Raw genomic sequence first — 24,466 nt, 5'->3', positions numbered from 1 at the left:
ACCAGGCGAAGCAGAAGCTGAAGCTGAGGCTGAGGCTGGACCAGGTGAAGCAGAAGCTGAAGCTGAGACTGGACCAGGCGATGGCATGGGAGCCAGGGGTGACGGAGCAACAGCTGTACAGCCAGCAGGCGCGGAAGCCCCTGGCTGGAGACAGGCAGGGCCAGCGGGCGCGGAAGCCCCTGGCCGAGGAGCGGCCGGGCCAGCGGGCGCGGAAGCCCCTGGCTGAGGAGCGGCCGGGCCAGCGGGCGCGGAAACCCTTGGCTGAGGAGCGGGAGAGCTCGTAGCTGGCTCTGGATGCTGTGGCTGCAGGTCAGGGAACTGAACAGGATGGTGAATGAGTAACTGGACTACAGAAAACTGGACTACAGAAGACTGGACTACAGACGGCGGGAGAATGGGCGACTGAGCTACAGGCGGCCGGACGGGAGGCGACTGGACTGACTGGACGGGAGGCGACTGGACTGACTGGACGGGAGCAGACTGGACAGGGGCAGACTGGACTGACTGGACAGGGGCAGACTGGACTGACTGGACAGGGGACTGGAGGACAGAAGACTGAACTGGAGGGGACTGGAGGACAGAAGACTGAACTAGAGTAGACTGGAGGACAGGAGGAGACTGAACTAGAGTAGACTGGAGGACAGGAGGAGACTGACCTACAGGGGACTGGAGGGCAGGAGACTGGACTACAGGGGACTGGAGTGAAGGCTGAACAGCAGGTGAGTGAACTGACTGGACTGAGGAGACTAATGGATAAACAGAGGTCGGTGAGGCTAATGGCTGAGCTGAGGTTGGTACGGCTAATGGCTGAGCTAAAGACTGAGCTAGTGAGGGGGATAAAGCTGCAGCTTGGGCTAGTAAGGCTGGTGCCTGAGCAGGGGACAGGTCAGCTAGCCTAACTAGAGATAGTGCTAGGGCATGGAAAGCTGAGTGAGGAGATGGACAGGCTGGCGAATTAGCAGGTGGACAGGTTAGCTCTTCCGTGCCTCCGGAGCATGAGGGCGCTGGCTGGAGAGCCTCAGCCGAGCCTCTAGGGGGGTCAGGTCGGATCCTGGCCGCCCTCAGCCTGGGCGCTGGGACAGGTGCGGGAGGTGGCTGGACACCAGTCACCCCCACCCGAGAAACAGGAACGGGTGTGGAGGTAGACTGGGTCGCAGCTGCCCTCCTCCTGGAAGCTGGCACTGGTGTGGGTATAGGCTGACTGACGGGAGTGGAGATAATGACTGGGTGAGTGATACTGACAGGTTTGGGTGCATGAGTATTTTCAACAGTGGCCGGAGCTGATGAAACCGGAACAGGCTGACAGGTGGACGAAGGAGCAGGCTCGGATAAAATGGTCCTAGAGTGAGCAGGCCTAGGGTTTGCACACACACGGACTGTAACAGATTTATCGGAGATTGCTCTGGCCTTTCTGCCATCACCACTTACAGTCTTTAGTTGAACTGTCTTCGGAGGTGTTGAAGTGCGGGGGTTGTCCTTAATGAATCCCAGCTCAGAGGGAGAAGAGCAGAAGAAAAAGTCTTCCCAGTCCACATCATCCTCTAGGAGGGAAACTCCCCATGAATCAGAAGTGAGTGTACTGTGCTTTTTAAGGGAGTAATCAGATGAAGGGTGTGGAAAACAGTCACTGGCACTCACCACCGGGAGTTGCTGAAAATGGTCCATATTATGGCGGCGTGTGCGCCGCTTTCTCTGGGAAGAGGAAGCGGCCGGGGTAAACAGCTGAGCCTCTGGCGTGGTTGCCTCCGTTGAGCCGAGGTGGGAGGCGGAGCCGCTGTGCCGTGGCGAAGGTGGAGGTCTGGCGAATGAGGCGGCGGGTGTGTGAGCGAGGAGCAGAGCGGTGAGAGAGGGAGCGGCTGAAGCGCGGCGTGAAACGTCCACTCTCTGCGGCAAATGCTCCGGTGCAGGTGAGGCAGCAGGTGGGGGAAAGCGGCGTCTCCGAGGCCCGACCAGAGCCAGGCGAGTCCCTCGAAGACGTGCTCTCTCTCCGCGAAGATCCGCTGTTTTCCCCTGAGCTCCTCTGCCCAATGGGAAAGCGCTGCCTCCTGCCGCTCGTAGAGGTCCGAGTCCGCTGGGTTCCAATCGTGTCTTCGTGGCACGGGTCGTGTCATTCTGTCAGGCGTTGTGTGGAGGGAAGGAAGAAGGAACCCAAACGCAGGACTCGCAGGTAGGTGAAGGTTTATTATAAGGAGAGGATGAACAGAGGGTGAACGGACACTGGGTGATTGAACTGAGAGAACACACGGGAAGGATAACATCAATGACACGACAAAGAACTGGTGAACCCGAGGAACTTAAATACACAGGTTGAATGATGGCAATGATTGGAAACAGGTGAGTACAGGGCTGAACATAATCTGACTAATGACACAAGAGACAAGCTGACACGGGGAAAAAACAGGACGTGAAAACATTGATGTGGCAACATAACCTAAATGTGACAAAACTGAAAACACTGGGTCACCTGACCCAGGAACCCTGACATAATAAAAGCATATAAACAAATAAAAGATAATAATGAATAACCTGGTTATTCAAATAGCATAATCCAAACGGCTCCTCAAAATAACAACCAAAAAATGTACACTTTACAGAGGAAACAAAGACATTTTAGAAGTATACTTCCTGACTTATTCTGAGTCATCTGTTACCAAGCAAACTCAAACGCAGCAGGTTGCTGAATACACTCAGGCCTTTGCTCAGCTACTATTTTTACTGTAGGATTAACCTTCTAAGCTCCACGTCACTTACACTCTGCTTAGTTTCACTTTCTGGGTGCAAAAGCACGCTCTGCAAAAGCATGTTGTTTCCTGTCGGGACTTTTTGGCACAGAGTGTACTCAGAGTTGGGCCTTTCTTATAAAGTAATATAATCAGTATATAAGCATTTAAGATTATAAATTTAAACTCAACAGTTTAAAGGGGTTATAAATGCACCTGTAATAAAGGCTAATTGGGTGCCAATATGTTTAAACATATGAATGAAATATCAATGCTGTAGATTATGTTATTAATGCAATGGTAATGATGGTGGTTATGAATAGTAGCAGTAAAATATTTGGCTCATATCAACACTCCCTCTCTTGGTGACCCTCCACACTTTACTAGCGTCATCGCCATCCTCTGGCTCAGGGAATCAGACAACCACCTCATGTCGTCTAGTTGGTCCAGTAATAAAACACCAGCTCCCACTTGAGAACACTCCATGCTTGAGGTTGGTCACACCAAATGTATCAGTGAGCCTAAAGTTGGTCAGTGAACTTGTCAATCTCTAGTGGTCTGTCCTTTTTCTCGGTCCCTCTCTAGTGGCTCCCTTCGGTCTCCAGCCTCCAGGATCCTCGCCACCCCTGTGGTCGCTTTAGTCCTGACATCTCCTGCAAAGGAAACAAAACACCTTTCCCTACCACGCCTCAACCTATGGTTGGGACTCCCTAATCAAAAGCATGAACCTAATTATGTTTTTTGACTTTTATTTATATATATATACAGGGAGTGCAGAATTATTAGGCAAGTTGTATTTTTGAGGAATAATTTTATTATTGAACAACAACCATGTTCTCAATGAACCCAAAAAACTCATTAATATCAAAGCTGAATGTTTTTGGAAGTAGTTTTTAGTTTGTTTTTAGTTTTAGCTATTTTAGGGGGATATCTGTGTGTGCAGGTGACTATTACTGTGCATAATTATTAGGCAACTTAACAAAAAACAAATATATACCCATTTCAATTATTTATTTTTACCAGTGAAACCAATATAACATCTCCACATTCACAAATATACATTTCTGACATTCAAAAACAAAACAAAAACAAATCAGCGACCAATATAGCCACCTTTCTTTGCAAGGACACTCAAAAGCCTGCCATCCATGGATTCTGTCACTGTTTTGATCTGTTCACCATCAACATTACGTGCAGCAGCAACCACAGCCTCCCAGACACTGTTCAGAGAGGTGTACTGTTTTCCCTCCTTGTAAATCTCACATTTGATGATGGACCACAGGTTCTCAATGGGGTTCAGATCAGGTGAACAAGGAGGCCATGTCATTAGTTTTTCTTCTTTTATACTCTTTCTTGCCAGCCACGCTGTGGAGTACTTGGACGCGTGTGATGGAGCATTGTCCTGCATGAAAATCATGTTTTTCTTGAAGGATGCAGACTTCTTCCTGTACCACTGCTTGAAGAAGGTGTCTTCCGGAAACTGGCAGTAGGACTGGGAATTGAGCTTGACTCCATCCTCAACCCGAAAAGGCCCCACAAGCTCATCTTTGATGATACCAGCCCAAACCAGTACTCCACCTCCACCTTGCTGGCGTATGAGTCAGACTGGAGCTCTCTGCCCTTTACCAATCCAGCCACGGGCCCATCCATCTGGCCCATCAAGACTCACTCTCATTTCATCAGTCCATAAAACCTTAGAAAAATCAGTCTTGAGATATTTCTTGGCCCAGTCTTGGCGTTTCAGCTTGTGTGTCTTGTTCAGTGGTGGTCGTCTTTCAGCCTTTCTTACCTTGGCCATGTCTCTGAGTATTGCACACCTTGTGCTTTTGGGCACTCCAGTGATGTTGCAGCTCTGAAATATGGCCAAACTGGTGGCAAGTGGCATCTTGGCAGCTGCACGCTTGACTTTTCTCAGTTCATGGGCAGTTATTTTGCGCCTTGGTTTTTCCACACGCTTCTTGCGACCCTGTTGACTATTTTGAATGAAACGCTTGATTGTTCGATGATCACGCTTCAGAAGCTTTGCAATTTTGAGACTGCTTGCATCCCTCTGCAAGATATCTCACTATTTTTGACTTTTCTGAGCCTGTCAAGTCCTTCTTTTGACCCATTTTGCCAAAGGAAAGGACGTTGCCTAATAATTATGCACACCTGATATAGGGTGTTGATGTCATTAGACCACACCCCTTCTCATTACAGAGATACACATCACCTAATATGCTTAATTGGTAGTAGGCTTTCGAGCCTATACAGCTTGGAGTAAGACAACATGCATGAAGAGGATGATGTGGACAAAATACTCATTTGCCTAATAATTCTGCACTCCCTGTATACTTCAATGTTACTCATCTCCGTAAACAACATTTTAACACCTTTAACAATCTTAAAGCGCTACTTTCACGTCCCTTCAGGGGTTTCCTGTTGCTCGCTCTTTTCTCCCTTATCTGATTATCAACATCCTGTACACAAAACCGCTGCTGCTGCAAGTGCCTTAACTATGACCTAAAAGTCACCTTTCAAAATACATCACAAGAAAATCATTATAACCTCTTATTCTACTAAAAGATCCAATACAAAATAAACATTTTATTCAATTAAGTTTAAGCATATAAGCAATTATACTTCCTACGTTGGAATAGACGTCAGCGCGGACTTTTGCATGTCCGCCATTACCTGCCCGAAACCGGAAGTGACGTCATTTTCGCGGAAATGTAGTTTTTTTAATCATCAGGGCCTCATGAGCCTATACTGGTGTTTTAAAAAGTTATCTTTGACTTTATGACTTTCTGTGTCGTTTCTGGGATGCTTAGGACTCATATTGCACTGCTGGAAATAGTTTATGTTGATGCATATGCTGCTTTTTTTTAAAAAAATTTGCAGTATAATATTTATTTTCGTTTTTCCTGCAGTGTATAAAAATTGGTGTATTTCAAAAATAAAACTATGAAGACACTCAAAATAAATTTCCTGTGGTAGGAAACTATTTTGTGCAACTTTTTTGTATTTACAGTTTTGAGGGATAAGCCTCTTAAATTTCTCTAACTAGAAATATATGTTAAAAAAGCAAAAACAATTTTCAATTTTTTTGTAGTTTATTGCACTTTTTTGCAATTTATGTAATTACTATGCACTTAATGCAGACATATTATTAAAATCTGGGCTATAATGGTTGTATTGATGTATAGCAACTTGAAATGCTCCCAAAAATGGCACTACAACATGTAAAAATATAATATAAGCTCTGGCGGACTTGGTTCTATGGTAGGTCTTAAAGGGTTAAAGCAAGAAACCTTGGTCACTTAGATAAGCGTTCGTTATTCTATAACTGCATTTTATATGAAAAGTCTAGCAATCTCCTATGTGACTCATAAATATTACTTTTGTTTTAGTTATTTTTCTCTATAAACTTTAATTGACTTCTACAGTGGCCTGCTTTGGTTAATGGTAACATGAGTAACATCAAAATTTTCTCCCCTTTAGCATTTGGCATTTTCCCAACACTATAATCTAGTACCATAATCTAAACCCAGTCAATAACACAGAGTTTACTTAAAGCCAACACCAGTAACCCAAAATCAGCATCCCCAAAAGTAAGTCTCCCACTCCTCCTGCTCATGGCAAAAGCAAAGCATCCCCTTTCTCTTGCCGGCATGGTAAATTGTTTGTCCACATTTATTCATCCTAACCTTGGTCCAGTCACACACATTCACACCAGATACATTCACACGAGATATTGCTGATAGTGGAGACTCCCGCAAAAATAATTAGATTCTCCACCCTTAGCAACATGAGCTCATTCATTTATTTTATTTTGTTTTGTAGGAGAATAGTTCTTTATGCTCTTGGACTGGATTGGCTCGCGGCAATCCTTTTAGACAGGGACTTACAACCTGATCAGGTCCCCACAGGTAGCCTTTCCTCCACCCATTGTAATCTGGAAAGCTCACCTTATGTTTGTTCTCCCGGAAATTTTTACAGCGCTGTTAATTCACTCACTTCCAGGCCTGCTTAGAACAAAAATTAGAAAAAGAGAGCTAATTATTAGCTCATCAAAGCACAAAACAAAATCACTTGACAAGTTTTCTAAGTGCACTGTTACAAAAATAATGGGCCCCTCTAATACATGTCCATGTTTAATAAAACTCCCTCTATTAAAATAAGAAAACAACCCAAACCTAACTGACAGAATCAACCCATCACTAAAACAACAACCTCAAACATCTTACACACAGAAAAGTTTTGCCACCGGTTCTTCAGGATCCTGACACTCTCAGGTCAACTGACATAATTTCACCCGTTCAATATACCAAAAATCTTGTCAAAAGCTGCACATTTTTGCACACCCTTGATATTCTCATTGAGCCCTTTCTACACACGTTATGACAATTTATCATCACTAAATTATAAATGATAAAGTAATCCTCTTCAGTCTCTGCTATATTTCCTCCATTTGACGCCTCTGACGCACAGACACACAGGAAGCTTCTTTGTCACCACTCACTTCAGCTAATTTGCATACTGAGTCATATCTCAACAAGTTACCGTGACAGGAGAAAGGCATATTTAAATCTCACCACATTATTAAATTTTTTTATTTTCTTCCTAGAGTAATTACTTGTTTTGCTCAATCGCCACAAGAGCACTTCCAATTCACTATTTTAAAACTACTTTAAGCTTTTAATCACTTTTATTTTCACCAACGTCGCTCTCTTTCCCGAGTTATTCCTCAACTTCAGGGTTTAAGTGTGTTCACACTAGTTCAACACTAATAAACAGACTCACATGCTCAACATGCTGTCTAATCCTCATGAGCTCTCTCGTGGTTAAAAGGTTAATGCATTTTCTGTTTGTGTGTGTGATTTTGTATATGTTTCTTTTTGCAGTGTTTCAGACTCCATCACAATTTTCCCACTTAAGCGGTCAGTTTTCTCTTTCCCAAGTTTGCTAACCCAAATTTTGATTTCCCACCTTAAATAACAGCATCCCTTGTCTTCAGACAGGAGTTAGAGCTTGCTGGTGAGGTTTAGTAACACATGGCGCTGTGAACAATTCAACCAGAAACTTGCCTGGACATTTCCAGTGATGTTAACCTATAACTTTCTTCCGACTGCTGCATGTGGAAAATTGATCCAGGTCTTTGCACCTGAAAATAACAAAACTGAGACATTTTCATTATTATCATGAGTGCTTAAACGACCCATTTCTCTTTTTCCGGTCAGAAATAGCAATTTACGTCATGTATGTAAGTGTAAGCGTGTCTTCATTGCATATGTATTTTATAATCAGGTTTAATTCATGCATCTTTTCACTGAGCTCTGGATTCAAACTGTCTCACTTCTGATTCTTTCCAAAAATAGTTTCACATGTAACAGTTTGTGTATGTGTGTTTTCTATTCATTAATGTAATTGTTAGTTAGTTTCTCTCTTTATTTTTACCTTTTTTTTGTTTACCTCTTTGTTGTGATCTGGTGGACATCTCTAAACCATCATGAGTTCAGGCTTCAATTTCAATCCAATTATATCCTGTATTCTCGCACTCAAACTCGCCCGGGTTTGACCTTTGACTGGTTCCTGTCCCTCTTCTCACATTGTCCTGTGTGGCCTTAAAATCTCCAGCAAACACAGTCCCACTCAGCTGTTTTCTTCTTCTCTTTTTCTTCTCCGTTGATCTTTCAGTCTTTTCTTGTAGGTTAACTCCCAGCATGGCCAATATCACGTCCACTGCCTTCAAACAGTCATGTCACTTGTCAGGTTTCCAGCTTGTCATTCAAAGCTCATGTTCCATCAGTGGTATTCATACATGCTGCTGCTTGACCCTTCAGTGTTAAGGGTCAGTTGCACTGACTTTTTGCCTGCTGTTAACTCTTCAAGTACACAATGTTCTGTCTGTCTTCTGTCTTCATCAGGAGATTAATTGTCCTTTAGGCTTCTTCTCAGGATCGGGACAAAGTGAGAGGTCAAGCTGTAAAATTTTAAGCCAAAACTTGGCCTGCTTTCCTCCCAATTCTGTTAATCTATCCTTTTGCCGCTGTACTCTTGTCCTCAGGTTGAGAGAAATCCACCTATATTAACACACTAAAGCATTTAATTAATCTCATTTTATCACTTTTTCTTAAGACATTCCTTATATATATATATATATATATATATATATATATATATATATATATATATATATATATATATATATATATAATCTAGTCAGTTAACTGAAAATCTCTTTTTTCTTTTACTACATCTTATTAATATTTTGCTCTTACTATTTTTTTCTATTTATTTTTTATTATTTTACTTTAGTTTATTTTTTTCTACTGTACCATTCTGCTGAGTGACTGTCTTCTGCTCGTCAAATACATTTCATTGCGATGTTGACCCTGTGCTAACTTGCATATGACAAATAAAACTGAAAACTGTGTGGTGGAAAACTAACACTGCACATCACTCTGAACACACCATCCCCACTGTCAAATATGGTGGTGGCAGCATCATGCTCTGGGGGTGCTTCTCTTCAGCAGGGACAGGGAAGCTGGTCAGAGTTGATGGGAAGATGAATGGAGCCAAATACAGGGCAATCTTGGAAGAAAACCTCTTGGAGTCTGTAAAAGACTTGAGACTGGGGCAGGACAATGACCCTAAACATAAAGGCAGGGCAACAATGAAATGGTTTAAAACAAAACATATCCATGTGTTAGAATGGCCCAGTCAAAGTCCAGATCTAAATCCAATCGAGAATCTGTGGCAAGATCTGAAAACTGCAGTTCACAAACGCTGTCCATCTAATCTGACTGAGCTGGAGCTGTTTTGCAAAGAAGAATGGGCAAGAATTTCAGTCTGTAGATGTGCAAAGCTGGTAGAGACAGACCCTAAAAGACTGGCAGCTGTGATTGCAGCAAAAGGTGGTTCTACAAAGTATTGACTCAGGGGGCTGAATAATTATGCAAACCCCACTTTTCAGTTATTTATTTGTAAAAAAATGTTTGGAATCATGTATGATTTTGGTTCCACTTCTCACGTGTGCACCACTTTGTGTTGGTCTTTCACGTGGAATTCCACTAAAATTGATTCATGTTTGTGGCTGTAATGAGACAAAATGTGGAAAAGTTCAAGGGGGCCGAATACTTTTGCAATCCACTGTACGTTTCTCTGGTGTTTCTATGTTTCTATTATATCATAATTGAAGGAAATTTCCGTCCCCGGTTTCCTCCAAGGCGTGAGCGATAAGCAGAGTTTTGTCCTTTCCTTATAAGACTCCTAATTATTCAAAGTAACGCTCAGGTATGCCGTTCAGCAGGTTAGTTACAGCGCCGGGAGTAGCTTGGGAGAACAAGGAAACACAGACTGCTTCAGGTTGCTTTCCCAAAATCAACTCAAAGGTTTATTAAGTACACAACAGCTTATATAGAGGAAAAAAAGGTTCGTGTGTCAGCAGGTTCTCAGTTCAAACCGGTACAGACCAAATAAGGAAACGTCTTCCTGCCCTCTGAGCAAAGAAGTATCCTTTGTGTAGTTTATCAGTTCAGCTACAATTTATGATCATCCCAGCAAAATACACTCCTAGACATAGAATACAGAGTTCTTCATTAGTGAATTCTGAAACAAACCACCTGGCCTTTAACAAGCTCTTTTCTAAAGAATAAGGAAGGGAGGATGGGAGTGATCTCTGTGGTGTTTTCAACCTTGAGGTACCATCCTGTGATTCTTACACATTAATTCTTGGGTCACAGAGAAAGAGAAAAACAACTAGTAAATGGGCCTTATTGAGTAACAGTTTTCCTGTATAATATCACTATAAAACAATATCCTGTAAATGCTACCATGGTATCAAAATATCACAACAATAATGTTCTGCATGATATTTGAAAACTTAACACTTGTTAAATTTGATAACATGATACTATCTTCAAGTGACATAAATGCGTCATCGAGTCGACAGAAATAACCAAATAATGGATTTGTGAATAAATTTAGACTGAATTGACTCTTGAATCTCTCCAACACATTTTTATTTGTATTTGAATATATATATGTATGTATGTATGTACTCTCATAGTCTGTAAATCACATGATGAATGAAATTAAGATGCTCCTAATCTATAATGAGAAAAAATTGTTAAGAGTTTTATTCATTAAAAAACTGAAAAAATTACAGTTTATAAAATCTATACATGATTAATAAGCTGAAGCTGAACAACCCCAACAACATGATGTCCAGCCTGATGTAAGATAGTATATCCATAACATGGTTATTCCCTGAAATCATGTTGTCCATTCATTTAACCATTTAGTGTTAATAATGGACCTCAGCCTATGACCCTAAACATTTAAAGTATGAATTAATAATGTAAATGTAAAACAAGCCTAAAGTTCAAACAGACATATGACACAGGTCTGAAGTATGCATTCTACATGTATGGATTTCTATGATATCAAATATTAATATCAGAGATATTGATAAAATGTTGTAACACATTCCTACTTTCGCACTGCAAGTATTCCCAGTCCCAGTAGACCAACAAGAACACCAATGGCGAAACTGGTGACCATAACATTTCCCAGATTGGGCTCTCTTAGCATCTCATCAGTGTAGTATCGTCCTCCATTTCTCTGAACCAGCATGTGTATCTTCCTCTGCAACTCTAAGACCTGAGTGAGATCCCCATCATTGTTATTTAAAACATGATATCCTCCATGACACTGATGAATGATAGAACGGAGAGATGGATTTTCACGGATTATTTCTTCAATGGAGCGCCCTTGAGCTTCCAGAATGTCTCCATGGGTGAACAAGAGCAAAGAGAAACGTGCTAGGTGTTCTCCAAATATCTGCCGAATGGTTCTCATTATTCTTCTATCATTTTCCGTGAATCTGTTTGGATCGATCACAACCAAGAACACATGTGGGCCCGGAGCAGCAAATGTGATGCAGTTGGTGATGTGCCTCTTCACCTCATCTTGATCTTGATTGGGATGGAGCAGGCCTGGAGTATCAACTAAAGCCAGTGTTTGTCCATAAAACTCTTCTTCTCTCCTCAGAGTTACTGGTGCTGCTACAGCAGGAAGCCTCATAGTTTCAAAAGCTCTTCTCCTTAAGATGGTATTTCCTGCTGCACTCTTCCCAACTCTCGTTTTCCCAACAAGCACCATCCTGAGCTCAGGTTCATCTGTCACAGAACATCACAGAGACATTATTCATGTCTGGTCCCATTAAAAAACGTATTTCATAACACTGACACTGTGCCCTCTGATTGTAAATTGGATATTAAGAAGATATAGATTTATCCTTCACCAAGAAGAAAATGTAATATGTCTACACTCCTGTATGCTAGACGTAGTAATAAAAGATAAATTGAGGGAATTAAATATAAGAACAACATTTAAAAAAAAAAAGTAAAACAGGGTTAGGTTCATATTAAAATCAGATTTATCACAGGGAAATGCGTCTGAACATTAAATGAATATGAAAGATGTAAATATACTTACTGGCCATGTCTGTCAACAATGAATAAGTTGAATAGTTGTTACTTATTTGATGCTGCAGAATAATTCTCTTCCCTTATCGGCTGTTTTGTTTCCTCTTTTTCAACACATCAAGGTCAGAGAGAGATCACATTTATTTGCTGTTGAAAAAGGTGGTGCAGCAGCATGACGTAGTTTCTGGTTGAATGTTTACAGCCTGACTGAAAGCAGGAAGTATTCCAGTAGGCCTAGAACACCAGGAAGGAATTATTTGTAGAGCTCAAGCTCACGGTGACTCCATCAAAGTGACTTCACGACAAAGATTTTGCTTATTACAGAAATCACTCAAAGATATGTAGGAAATCTTTAGGAAAATCTGTTAAAAGTCTTTAACTCTGTGTGTTTTGTCTTTTCTTTTGGCAAATTAATCAGTTAGACAGTAAAAACCCCTCCTTACATAATCCACAACAAGACAATTACTAAGGTCTGTATTTGCCTACATTTCATTTTTAATTTTTGTATTTTTTTATTTTAATTATTAATTATATATATATTTTTTTCTTTTATCACCTTTACTTTGTATGGATTTTGCAGAACTTATTTCATTGTACTGGTGTCTTTCTTTTCCAGGACACTGTAAAATTATGATTATTTTTTAAACAAAACAAAACTGCCAACCTGAAGAGTCACTTTCATCATATTCAACCAATATTTGCAAGGTTTATGAAGTTGCAGTGGAATTTCCCTACTGGGCATGACTTTAGATGCAAAAATTAACAACAAGGAAAACTTACTTTTGAGTTGATGTTTGTGACAATAATTTAAACCAAAAAAAAAAAAAAAAGTAAATAAAACCCTTCACTTTATGTTTATTTCTGATGTTTGAAGGAAACATCTCTGTGTGGCCCTGGAATCCAATCTCTTTCTACATGTTACTCTCAAATTTTAAAGCAGAACCTCTTTCTGATAGGGGGTCTGTGTAACCTTCACTATATGTACTTTGATTTGCTCTTAAAATCTTTTACTTTTTAAAAAGTGAGCTATGTTAAGAAATAAAGAACATTAAAATGGCAATTTTTTGTGCTGCTTCTCTGTTTATATTAGATTATCAGATTATTTTCCAGGCCCTTAGCTATAACTTCAGTATACCTCAATATTTTGTATAATTTGTTCATATGTTTTTTTAAATGAAAGAAAAAGAAAAAAAAAATTCAAATAAAAAGAAAATACACACTAATATAAAGGAGCTGTGGACACAAAAATGCCAGTAAAGACCAGTGTGTGTATTGCTGTTTTGTCCTCTTCTTTCATTATGTACACTGTGGTTTCATTTCTTTAATGGCTCATATTCAAATACTATCCTGACTGTTGCCCATGTAGCGTCCGTGTAGCGTCAAGACCCAAACACTTCGAAGGCTGGCGATTGGTTGGAAGAGGCAGTTACTTTAGTAAGACCCGGTGCGCTGATCTCGGCTTCGGAACCAGTGTTACGAGTGATCCGTGGACGGAACCGGGATGAAAGAATGAACAAAGCTGGATAACACTTACGGCACTGAGACGAACAGCGGCTGAAGGTGTGAAGGTGTTGGAGCTCCTGACATGAGGGAAACGATGTCTGAGAGGAGAACAGGTTGGTGGGTGGGATATAAACCCAGTCCTCGTGCTCACATGACAACTACCTGACAGACTGGTTCTCTGCCAAAAGCTTTTGTTTTTTAATTAGTCAGTTTCACTTTCTTTATCCATTCACCCATTCAGTTCACTTATATGTTTGCTTTTGTTTTCAAAGATCAGATCATGTTCACTTTGTATTTTGCTTATTTTGTTCTGTGGTGTTTGATTCAATGTCTTAAGATAAGTAAAACAGATTCTTATCAGGTAAAAAAACACAAACTACGGACTATTAAATAAAAATTTCGTTCTCTGTAGAAATACTTTTGTTTTGTCTTTCCAGATCATAAAAATTAACCAAACATTGCAAACATTTTCAAATATCTTCCTTTATTGAATGGTCTTTTCTCGTTTACTTCCATCTTGACCAGTGTCTGATCTAGAGGTGAATGTACTGTCTTTATGTATTTTAAACTTGTGTTTCAGAGTTAGCTTTCAGAAGTAGTCTATGGTGTCAAAATTCAGATTTACTATTCACCTTTTTTAGATGAAAACTAATTTGATTATAAACCATTTGTTTTATGCTGTGATAAATAAATATGGACTCATCGTGCCTATAGAGTTAGACAGCATCACATTTTCTGCTCCTGCAGCTCAAATTAAATAAATCAAAAGAAGAAAAAAACTATCAAAAACATTTGCTAATCTAAAAGTACCTACTACTAAATAAGTGATGCCAAACTCACTAAAAAACAGAAACAACAGGATAAATGAAGTGAAACCAAAGTAAACACAGAGACACATTGGCTGATGTAAGCTCGCTCCATTCTTAACAGGAAGCCAGGTGGGATAGTTGAGTTTGTTAATGCAACATAAAGAGTTAAACCACACTTAGCTGAGTATAAAAAATTATGAAACCAGAGAGTGAAGGACAGGTATTTTATTTGGTGGTGAAATCGGATAAAGATTTTAGTTAGTGGACATTATCAAGTGAAACTAAAACCAAACTAGCTGATTATAAACTTACCGTAAGTAATAACAGTGACACTCGAAACTCATTTAACCAGTCCAACAACGTAGGTGTGTCACCCAAAGTCACGAGTATGACTATAGTCAAATTATAGTTGTCCAAGAGAAAAACAAGGCAATGAGCTGCAAAGTGAAACACATTCATGGTAGACATTTGGCAAGCTTTAAATTGGTTTCATTATAGAGAATGAATACAATGAATAAGAAGAAGGAACTTTACATGTAGTTGTTCAGTCTTGTCACTTTGTATATTTCAACTCAGTGGTCGCATTTACCTATTTTACACCCATTTTGCATTTTTTGTGCAAACACTTAAGGTGAGGCTTGGTTTCAAAAATTGTTTTGTTTTGACTGAGAACACCTTTTACCATTTTTAAAGCTGAGTATACTTTGATTACTGAGACAGGTAGCAGTATCTGGTTCAGGAGGAAGTACAATAAGATTCTAGAATCATTTTTTTTGTCTAAAGTTGATGCTATAGAGGAAAAACTGCACCAAGTTGTTTTAGAGCAACATTTATATATTTGATTTTAAGAGCAAGTCTTGCTTATTTTTAAAATGTCAGAACACACTGAGCATATATTAAAACAGTTATAGTATCATGATCCCTGCGTCTTGAGTTTCACTGTGGGTTTGTGATTCCTTTTGTTATGAGAATAATTTGTGTTTAGATTGTGCTCAAACTGAGTACACTGAACACAGGACAAGACAAAATAAAACAGGAAACATGAGACACATGCTGAGACACAGGGACTGTGTACGAATAGAAATGAGAACATATGACTGGGGAGAAAGAAAGAGAACATAGAAAACGGACACAGCCAATAAACGAACATAAAGAGAAGGATGACTAGAGGTGACACATGGAACACATTGACCCAGAGAGAGAGAGGCAACTGGGAAACAGATGAATAAACATTAAGACAGAACTTAACATGACTACACATGGAATGTGAAAAAAATGGTAGGCAAGGAAACACAAGCATGGAAAGTACTAAATCAAATGATATAAATTAACCCAGAAGACACAAACACTGGGTCACAGACCAAGGAACATGACACAGAAGAGTTTTTATTGAGCTATTTTAATGAATTCGAAGCGCATATGCCGCGCTCTCTGCTGATCTGAGTAAATGGAACTCACCATCCAGCCTCTTTTTCTCACTTTCTCTCATCTGTGTAACAGGTATTATATGTTGAGATGACTATATATTATTGTTACGGCCCTGAGCCTTGGGAGTGAGAAATGCCTTTTTATTTTTATGCAAATCCAAGTGTGCTAGGACTCGTGGCTGATTGGTTAGATCAGAATCAGAATTTTTCACTGGAAAGCTGGACAGGTATGTTTATACAAAATTAGATTAGGCCAATTGTCCTATACATATTTTTGACCTAGGGGTAGGATTGATTGTGAACTAGAAAGGGAAAATGCTTAGGAGGCTGAGTACGGCTGGGTATCGTCACTGATTTGTAGAATCATTTTGATTCGATACAGGATCCGATTCAATTCGATTGGAATCTGGAAAGTTTTGCCTCAGACAGTCAGAATTATTAGTATATATCCATATTTTTGTATCTATTGAAAGAAAGCTGACACTGGTGAGACTTAATCAGAGATGTAAACAGAGAGATAAGAAACCTGCAGGTGCAGAAGCTAGCGAAAAAAAAAAAAAGGTAAACACAGCACGGACACGCCGACACATAAAAATCTGATTCTTACGCGTCGGGTCCGCGCTATGTGTTTACATTTGTATGCAGAATCCGTAAACCTGCTCCCATTTACTGTTTTAGCTGTTTGGTGTTTGACGAAATTTTGTGAGGTTTAACCTGAGATTCTGGCGTTTCAGGCAAAATAACGTTTTATTTACAAATCGACTCAAGATTTTAATGAATCAATATCACTTTATTCAATTTGGAATCGATTGTAATCAGAAAATCGATAATCAAAACTCACCCCTAATCATGAACTTGCAAAGTAAAAACATGAGCTATGTAAGGTAGCCCTTTTGTTATTTTTATTTAAAAAGAGGATTCGTTTTACTGTGCGTTGGCCGAGTCTGTTTCTTTTCCTAGAAATAATTCCTCCTGCCCTGGAGAAAATCCTCTTGCATGGAACAGAAGAGGCTGGAGTGCAGAAACTGCACTGCAAGTTGGTAGATATGCAGGCATTCCTGGGTCCTGCAGACTATCACCTAAAAACAATAAACAAAATGATTTTCTAAAATGTGCAGCAATGTAATTTACGTATAGTGTCAAATAATTTTTTTTAGTCTTTATTAGCTTTAATTCACATGGAAGTGTTTCTAAAGTCATATACTGTAATGATATTTACATTATGAAAAGATGATTTTGGACATTTCAAGTTTTTCACTTCTGCAGATAAAATAAATTGAGCAAAATCAACTCAAAATATTCCCACACGCCAGAACGTCTCTTCCTTGCTGGCTCCATATCTGTCAGTGGAATGATCACCTGTTTGCTATCTGTCACCATCAACACACTCCACAAATCCCGTGAATGATTCACTTCCTTATATCCATTTGAATCAGGTACCGAAGCAGTTACGTGCGTAATGAAGCTTCGGACGTCGCTGGTCACGTGACTTTTGCCAAACGAAGCAAGCCTCGACACAGTGCTTCTGAACCAGTGTGTTGTTTTTTTCGACAGACGCTCCGGAGCGTCAGCTTCAAGCGGGCCATTACTAGCTCAACCTGTTCGCAGTGTTGCACTTTGTTTGTTAAACCCGGTATACATCTGAACTTAGTTTTATTAGAGTCTTGTGTTGCTGGCTTGCTATAAGTAACCCTTAGTTTTTATTTTCTGACAATAGCTTACCTTAGTTTACCCTTAGCTTTTACTCTTGACTGTTTTTTTTTTCTGTTTTTTTTCTTTATCAATTGGTAGCCCAGTGGTCTGTTGAACAGCCCAGTCGGTTTTCTGTTTAAAGTTTGCAATAAAACCTTTTATTTTACTCAGTTTTCGTGTGGGGGGCTTGTGTATGTTACTCTCCTCCTGTCGCCTAGCAGAGGGGGTCGTAGCATTATTCATAATATATAGGCAGCACAGTGGGGCAGCACTGTTGCCTCACAGCAAGAAGGTCCTGAGTTCAATTCCACCATCAGGTCAGGGTTTTTCTGTGCATGTTTAAGTCATGTGTTTGCATGGGTTCTCTCTGGGTACTCCAGCTTCCTCCCACAGTCCAAATACATGCAGTTAGTGGGGATAGGTTAATTGGGAACACTAAATTGCCCATAGGTGTGAATGTGAGCACAAATGGTTGTCTCTGTCTTTCTGTTAGCCCTGCGACAGACTGGGGAACTGTCAAGGGTGTACCTTGCCTCTTGCCCTAAGACAGCTGGGATATGCTTCAGCACCCCCCGCGACCCTGAAAAGGATAAGCGGAAGCGAATGGATGGATGGACACTTTGGATTAGGGATGGACCAATCTGATATATAGTATCGGTCTGATCCTGACCTGAATTTCTGGGTCAGATATGGAGAGAAATTAAAAAAATGTAATCTGATACTTTAACCCTTTGTGGTCCACACCAAGAAAAAAGCAATGGAAAAATTTTTGTTTGCATTTCTTATTGATTTGTGTGAGTAATTACCACAATCAATATTTATAAATATATTGATCGTTATCAAAGGGTTGAGATGTCACTTAATTTCATTTAGTATGAAATGTCATGCAAATGCAAATACATTAGATAATACAGTTGAAAAAATCAAATAAAGGGCCAAACTATAATTAAATTAATAACAAAAATTATCCAGGGCATTGGATACAGTTTATTTCTAGCAGCATGCCAGTAAACATGTTTGTTCACTGGCATGCTGTTTTCATTCCATCAAAGGAAAGTAATATATGAAACAACAAAATAATAGTTTTCTAATCTGCAAATGTGAAAAATGTGCTACAGCACAAAATACTCACATTCAGGCCACTTCTGATTTAATGCTACAGTGTAAAATCATTTTTGTTTTTTAAAAAAATAAAACATAAACAGTACAAATCAAGCACATCTGCTTGTGGTTTTGGTCGTTGGGGTCTTAGGGTGTAGCATTTATTCTGTGGTCTTGGAGAGCTGGATCATGGTTGTGCAACTCTAGATGCTGGCTTGTTAACTTGGTTCAGACACAGCCAGGTGGAAACCTTTTAAGAACCATTGGTTTCTGGTCCGGTAGGGCACAGTCCCTCTTGTAGACCAGTTATTCAAGTCAAGGATTTATCCGAACAGTGGAATATGCCATCTCCGTAACTTATAACTTGTCTTATACAGGTGTAATATCAGAAAGCTTAATTCCTCCCATATGCTAATTATATTCAGGGATGAGTGATGGGCATTGATCTTTGCATTGGACTCTTTGCTCCTCCGTTTCACCAATGAAAGACTCATGAACCCACAGCCGTTGTTTAGAAGGTTGACACATTTAGTGTCAAACCATTTTATTGCAATCAGACCTTGATCAGCCTGTAATAACAGGCTTCATGGCCCTTCTTCATCAGGTCTTTGTCTGCCATCAGGGGAGCTCCACCGGTGCAGTTTGGTCATACAGTACCAATGCACCTGACACCCAAGGAGGTGTGCAAGTTCTGGACCAAGCTGAAACTTGTGAAGAACTGCGGTTCTTTTATGGGGTTGCATAGTGTTTTTTTTTTTTACAACTTTGGCCATTTAGAGGTAGCTTGGGTTCCTTTTCACTCAGTGGAGTATTGAAGAATGTAGACCCCCCTTGATACAGCAGCAAGTCGTGGATGATGCCAGATGAACTTGCTTGGCAGAACAATTTAAAGCCCCACTCATCTGGTTTGTTGGTAATATACTGGTGGAGAGTGCCAGCCCTGTTGGCTTCATATGAAACCATGACCTCAAACACACTGTGGTTGAAGGTGGATGGTATCATCAGTATCATGCCACAGGACCATGTGATTCTGAGCCATATAATTGTTTAGTGTCCATATAGTACTTGTTAAACATGAAATAAATTTTTTTGACAACTTAGTAATATTACTTTACCAGCTACTGTAATTTGGTTAAAAGGTAATCAGTTGTGATATTCGTGATTTCCACGTGTTTTTCTTCATTTTTACAATATTTACTAATATTAACTCAGAAAGTTACAAAAATGACTTACTGAGGAAATTATTTCAGCATATTCTTGCTGTGCTAACACTTAATGTGATTTATCAATAGCAATGGATAAACAAAATGGGTCTAGTGGTCTGATTTTATGGCAAATAGTCAATTTTAATAACATTTACGTTATGTTAGCATTAGCACCATAAAGGGACAAATAAACCGTTTGGTTGACCACTTTTTAAAAAAATTATTAAACATTTAATTTCACTTTTTTAATGCTGTCAAGTGACATACATCTGTTTAGTAAGTCCTCTAACACTATCATATATCAAAAAAAATTGTCTTCCTGTCTTAGTTTCATCAAAAACACTCAAAATATGTTGGATGGTTTTTGGTTTCTGACTTCCTGGTTGGGAGAGGTATAAGAAGAGCCAACAGTTTACATTCACAGTGCCTTCTGGTGGATATTTTTGGCATTACAGATGTAAACTAAATAATGTAGGTCGATAACCAATTGGTTCACAAAAGCACCTCACAAAATGTAACCCAGGAGGTGACATTAGTATGTCGGAGAAGTATGTGTCACATGATAGAGCGGCTGTGGTGTGCGAGACCTGTTGGCGGTCTGGAGTTACATCACACTGAAAGCATCTGGAGCCTTGCTAAGTGCTGCCAAACTGGCATTTCATCTCTGAGCAAGCTATCCCAGAGAAGTACAGCAAATGTGTAAGTTCATTTCTGAATGTTTGTAAAGCATTCCTATGTTAAGCTTAACAACTGATATATAACCGACGTGTGTAATAGAAGCGATAATATCAAAAACATAAATTCAATAATTACAAGAATTACAAAACTGAAATCCTTGCAGCTGGAAAAAAATGTCACCTGTTGAAAATGGGGTGAAGCTCACCAGACAGAACTGTCACATGATATTAAACAAAAGTTGTCAGCTAAGCTCTTTTAAATGGAGAATCATGAAGTATTTCATTTTAATTGGTCGATTCAAGGTGCTTTTCATATTTTTGGTCACAGGAGCCTTTTTTGATACAAGCTTAAATGCTTCTGAAGCTTTATTTGGCCATCACCACTCCTCACAAGAATATAGGGCACATTATTCATTCAGAGCCTGCAGGCCTACATAAACAGTTCCAATATTGTGACTTACATTTCTCTGTAAAATGCTTCACATGTACAAGCAGCAATCAACTGTGAATCAGATCAAGCCTCGAACTGAGAGACCATCAGCATGGCTGACCTGGTTGTAACTGATCCAATATCGCTGGTACAGTGCGTGACTTCTCCCTTGTAGGCAGGCTGTTAAATAACATGTCTACATCTGAAGAACAATACGTTTGAATTGATCTTATCTTATAATGAGTTTTACCCGCCTGAGAACTGAGTATTTTTGTTTTATTTTGTTCTCATTTTTACAAAGAAATTAATCTTTTATTTTTATATGTCGTCTTATTGAACTAGGAATAATCTTTTTTTTTGATATTTAGTCATTAACCATAAAATGACTTTATTAGTTGTAATCTTGCTCACTGATGTCATATATTTGTTGTTTTATTATAACCTGAGCTGAATAACTGAAACATAGTGAGCATTAGCGGAAAATATTCTGAGTTGTTACTAAAATTAATTTTACCTGTTACTACATCTGTGTCAAGTCAGTGTCTGTTTTCACACACTGAGTGACTGATGAGACTCTTGTGTGTCTGATATGTATTAATGTTAAACATTAACTGTGTATCTTTATAATATATACTGTGTGTATGATGGATTTGTACGTTTTCTCCTCACATGTTGATGAGTCATTATACAGAGACATGAAAACCTGCAGATCCTGCAGTTTGGGGGAAATCAAATCCAACAATTGTAATCATGTTCAAGTGTCAGTAAACGTGTCATAAATGTTTTCTATGTTTTCTCTTTTGAGAGCGCTTCATCGATGTGATTTTTTTTCACCTGAAAACCTAAAAATAATAAATGTATAAGCAATAAAGTGCACAAAATGCCCGATGTAGCAAATATTATGGGACTACAGATGAAAGTAACCTTATGGCTGACTCTGGCATATTTACATATGATACATTTACATGATATATTTATTAATATTTATTGTTTCTTTGAAAATAAATAAATAAAAATTTCAAATCATACAATTTAAAAGTTATATTAAAATTGATATTTCATTCTTTTATGAAGAAGAAGAAGATTTAATAAACAAAATAAATAAACAATTTGACAATTGATAGTAAGCGGACAGCTAATGTTATCATACACAGGTCTGTTTTTGATGTTGTTCTTTTAAATGTTTCATGGATATACAAGAGCCCACCTTTTGTTTTATGGCTGATACATTTGATCAGGTGCAACTCATCAACAATCAGTGAATCATTTAAAATGAATAAACTGTCGTTTTTTTTTCAGTAAGTAGCCTTTGAGCTACAGTGTGGTCCAAAGCTTGTGCCAGTTTGTAATTGCAGATAAATACTCCCTTCTTTTTGGGCAAGTCATTTTCAAAAAGGAAGCTCCGAAAGCCCTTTGGGGCTTAACGAGATAGTAACATTATACCTAATGATAATGAGAGCAGAGATTTCACTTTAAACACTCTCAGAGACGTTTTGACATAAAAACAGAGTTACAGATAAAATACTTTCTGCTGGTGTCTGCTCTTCTTTAGACTCACATTTTGCACACACCAACATCCACGGACAGATTACAGATACACTGACTGAGCATGAGGGAGACACAGTGCTCAATTTATATTACCAAGCAGAACAAACAGAAACAATTTGTAACATCTTTGTGGTTTTACATGAACAACCACAAAGTTGTTCCGACATCAGTCGTTCATGTCAACCAGCAGCTTCTTCCTCCTCTGAGTCATTCACACTGCTGCAGACAGTCACTTCGTTCAGAGCCTGAAAATAAGATCATGTCTGTAACAGAGCAGGAAAAAGTGAGCTTATAGCACCACCATCTGGACAGACAGGCTCATTTCAGCTCTAACTGTAGCTGAGTGTTGATGTTCAAACTGCAGCATTTCTGTGAGATTCTTTGAATGTTACTTTCTACATTTGGTGAAGCTGTTGCTGCTGTGAAGCTCCTCCTCTATAACACTCATAAGTCAGTATATTACTGTGATATTTACACTGTTTGTACCTGTTCTATTTATTTCCTGTATTTAAATCTGTTCACACAGATGATTCCTGTGATGAGAAGCTGTTATCAAATGATTTATATATTCTATGAACTTTTCTGTGAGAGAAAATGATTCAAATTACAGTTTTTTTCAGTCGCTAACAAGCGTTTGTCCAAACAGTTGTCACATTTGCAAAACTCTAAACACAATTAGCACAGCATCGGTCTGTTGTGGCCATACCATTCACACATTTCATGTGAACACATTTCCACAATGCTTACATTTTCTTACAGTTTTTTCTGAATGCTTAAACCCTAACTGTGATTCCTGTAGCACAATCTCTAAAACTATTCAGACTTATAGCAAAACCACTCACTGAGTTTGCAAAACTAAAAGCACAAAAACTGCTTTGCACTCAGTTTGCAATTTTGTAACACACACTTTGCAAAACTGTAGGCACAATTCACTGCACAACACCCAATTACCAAATTTCCAACACACTCCTAGCAAAAGTATACACATGTATGGCTATCATTAACACTAATTTGCCAACTGTCTGGCACACTTTCACATGTGAAAACTTTTTTAGATAATTAGTTCACTTTGCAATCAGCCTAAGCACTATAATACAGGTAAGCTGTGTGTGCGGAGTACAATGGAGGGAGCAGAAAGAGTGAGAATCAGAGGAGGCCGAGGAAGAGGACGACAAGGACAAGGAGGAGCAAGAGGAAGACGAGGAGGGGGGAGAGGAAGATGAGGAGGGGGGAGAGGAAGGGTAGGAAGAGTAGAAAATAGAATTGCTGATGACATCAGAGCTACAATAGTGGACCATGTAATCAACCGTGGAATGACCCTGAGGGTAGCTGGCCAACGGGTCCAGCCTAACTCGAGCCGCTACACTGTAGCAAGTACCATAAGGACATCTTGAAATGAGAATCGGTTAGTACAGTCACTTCGCACAAAGATTTGTAGCACTGCCATATGCCAATGAGAAACACTTGGGTTGCAGTCACGTGGTTCTGATGACGTGCGGAGGCAGCGCGATTTTTGAGTGGAGGGCGGAAGTAAACATGGAGGACACTGTGGAGAGTCAGGAGAGCAGCTATTGTGCAACTTTAGACCCCGTTTCTCGGGAGAGATATAAACAGATAGTTAAAAAATATATCGGACGTGATCCGTATTCTTTGAAAATGTCCGAATACACCACAGAAGTAAAGGATTTGCCTACTATCGACGCTGTGGATATCACCAACTACTTGGTCCTCCAGACTTCTTACTACACTAGGCAGCAAATGAAAGCTTTCAAGAGTCTGGAGGCGTACAATTTTTTTGTCAGCGGGTGGGTCCACAACCTTGGAACAAAACGTCTCCGTGATGGATACAGTTTGGTGTTTGCAAGGGTGAGTGTTTGTTCTTAT

General features: G+C 39.5%; 1 protein-coding gene and 1 long non-coding RNA gene across 2 annotated transcripts; both read right to left on the bottom strand.

The window, feature by feature from the left end:
- Window positions 1–1,967: 1,967 nt before the first annotated feature.
- Window positions 1,968–24,148, bottom strand: LOC120740638. Its single transcript, XR_005697422.1, has 4 exons — window positions 24,047–24,148; window positions 17,642–17,646; window positions 6,604–6,610; window positions 1,968–1,979 (listed from the first exon to the last, which is right to left on the bottom strand). It is a non-coding gene; the product is annotated as an uncharacterized LOC120740638 (long non-coding RNA).
- Window positions 10,069–13,802, bottom strand: LOC120740599 (GTPase IMAP family member 9-like). The gene is made up of 3 exons (XM_040043056.1): window positions 13,725–13,802; window positions 12,201–12,424; window positions 10,069–11,881 (listed from the first exon to the last, which is right to left on the bottom strand). The coding sequence occupies exons 2-3, from the start codon at window positions 12,205–12,207 to the stop codon at window positions 11,193–11,195; spliced, it is 696 nt and encodes a 231-aa protein (XP_039898990.1). The 5' UTR covers window positions 12,208–12,424; window positions 13,725–13,802; the 3' UTR covers window positions 10,069–11,192.
- Window positions 24,149–24,466: the final 318 nt, after the last annotated feature.

The sequence above is a fragment of the Simochromis diagramma genome, unplaced genomic scaffold (assembly GCF_900408965.1).
Source record: "Simochromis diagramma unplaced genomic scaffold, fSimDia1.1 OVJJ01000433.1, whole genome shotgun sequence".
NCBI lineage: Eukaryota > Metazoa > Chordata > Actinopteri > Cichliformes > Cichlidae > Simochromis > Simochromis diagramma.
This window is presented reverse-complemented; position numbering and strand designations above follow the sequence as displayed.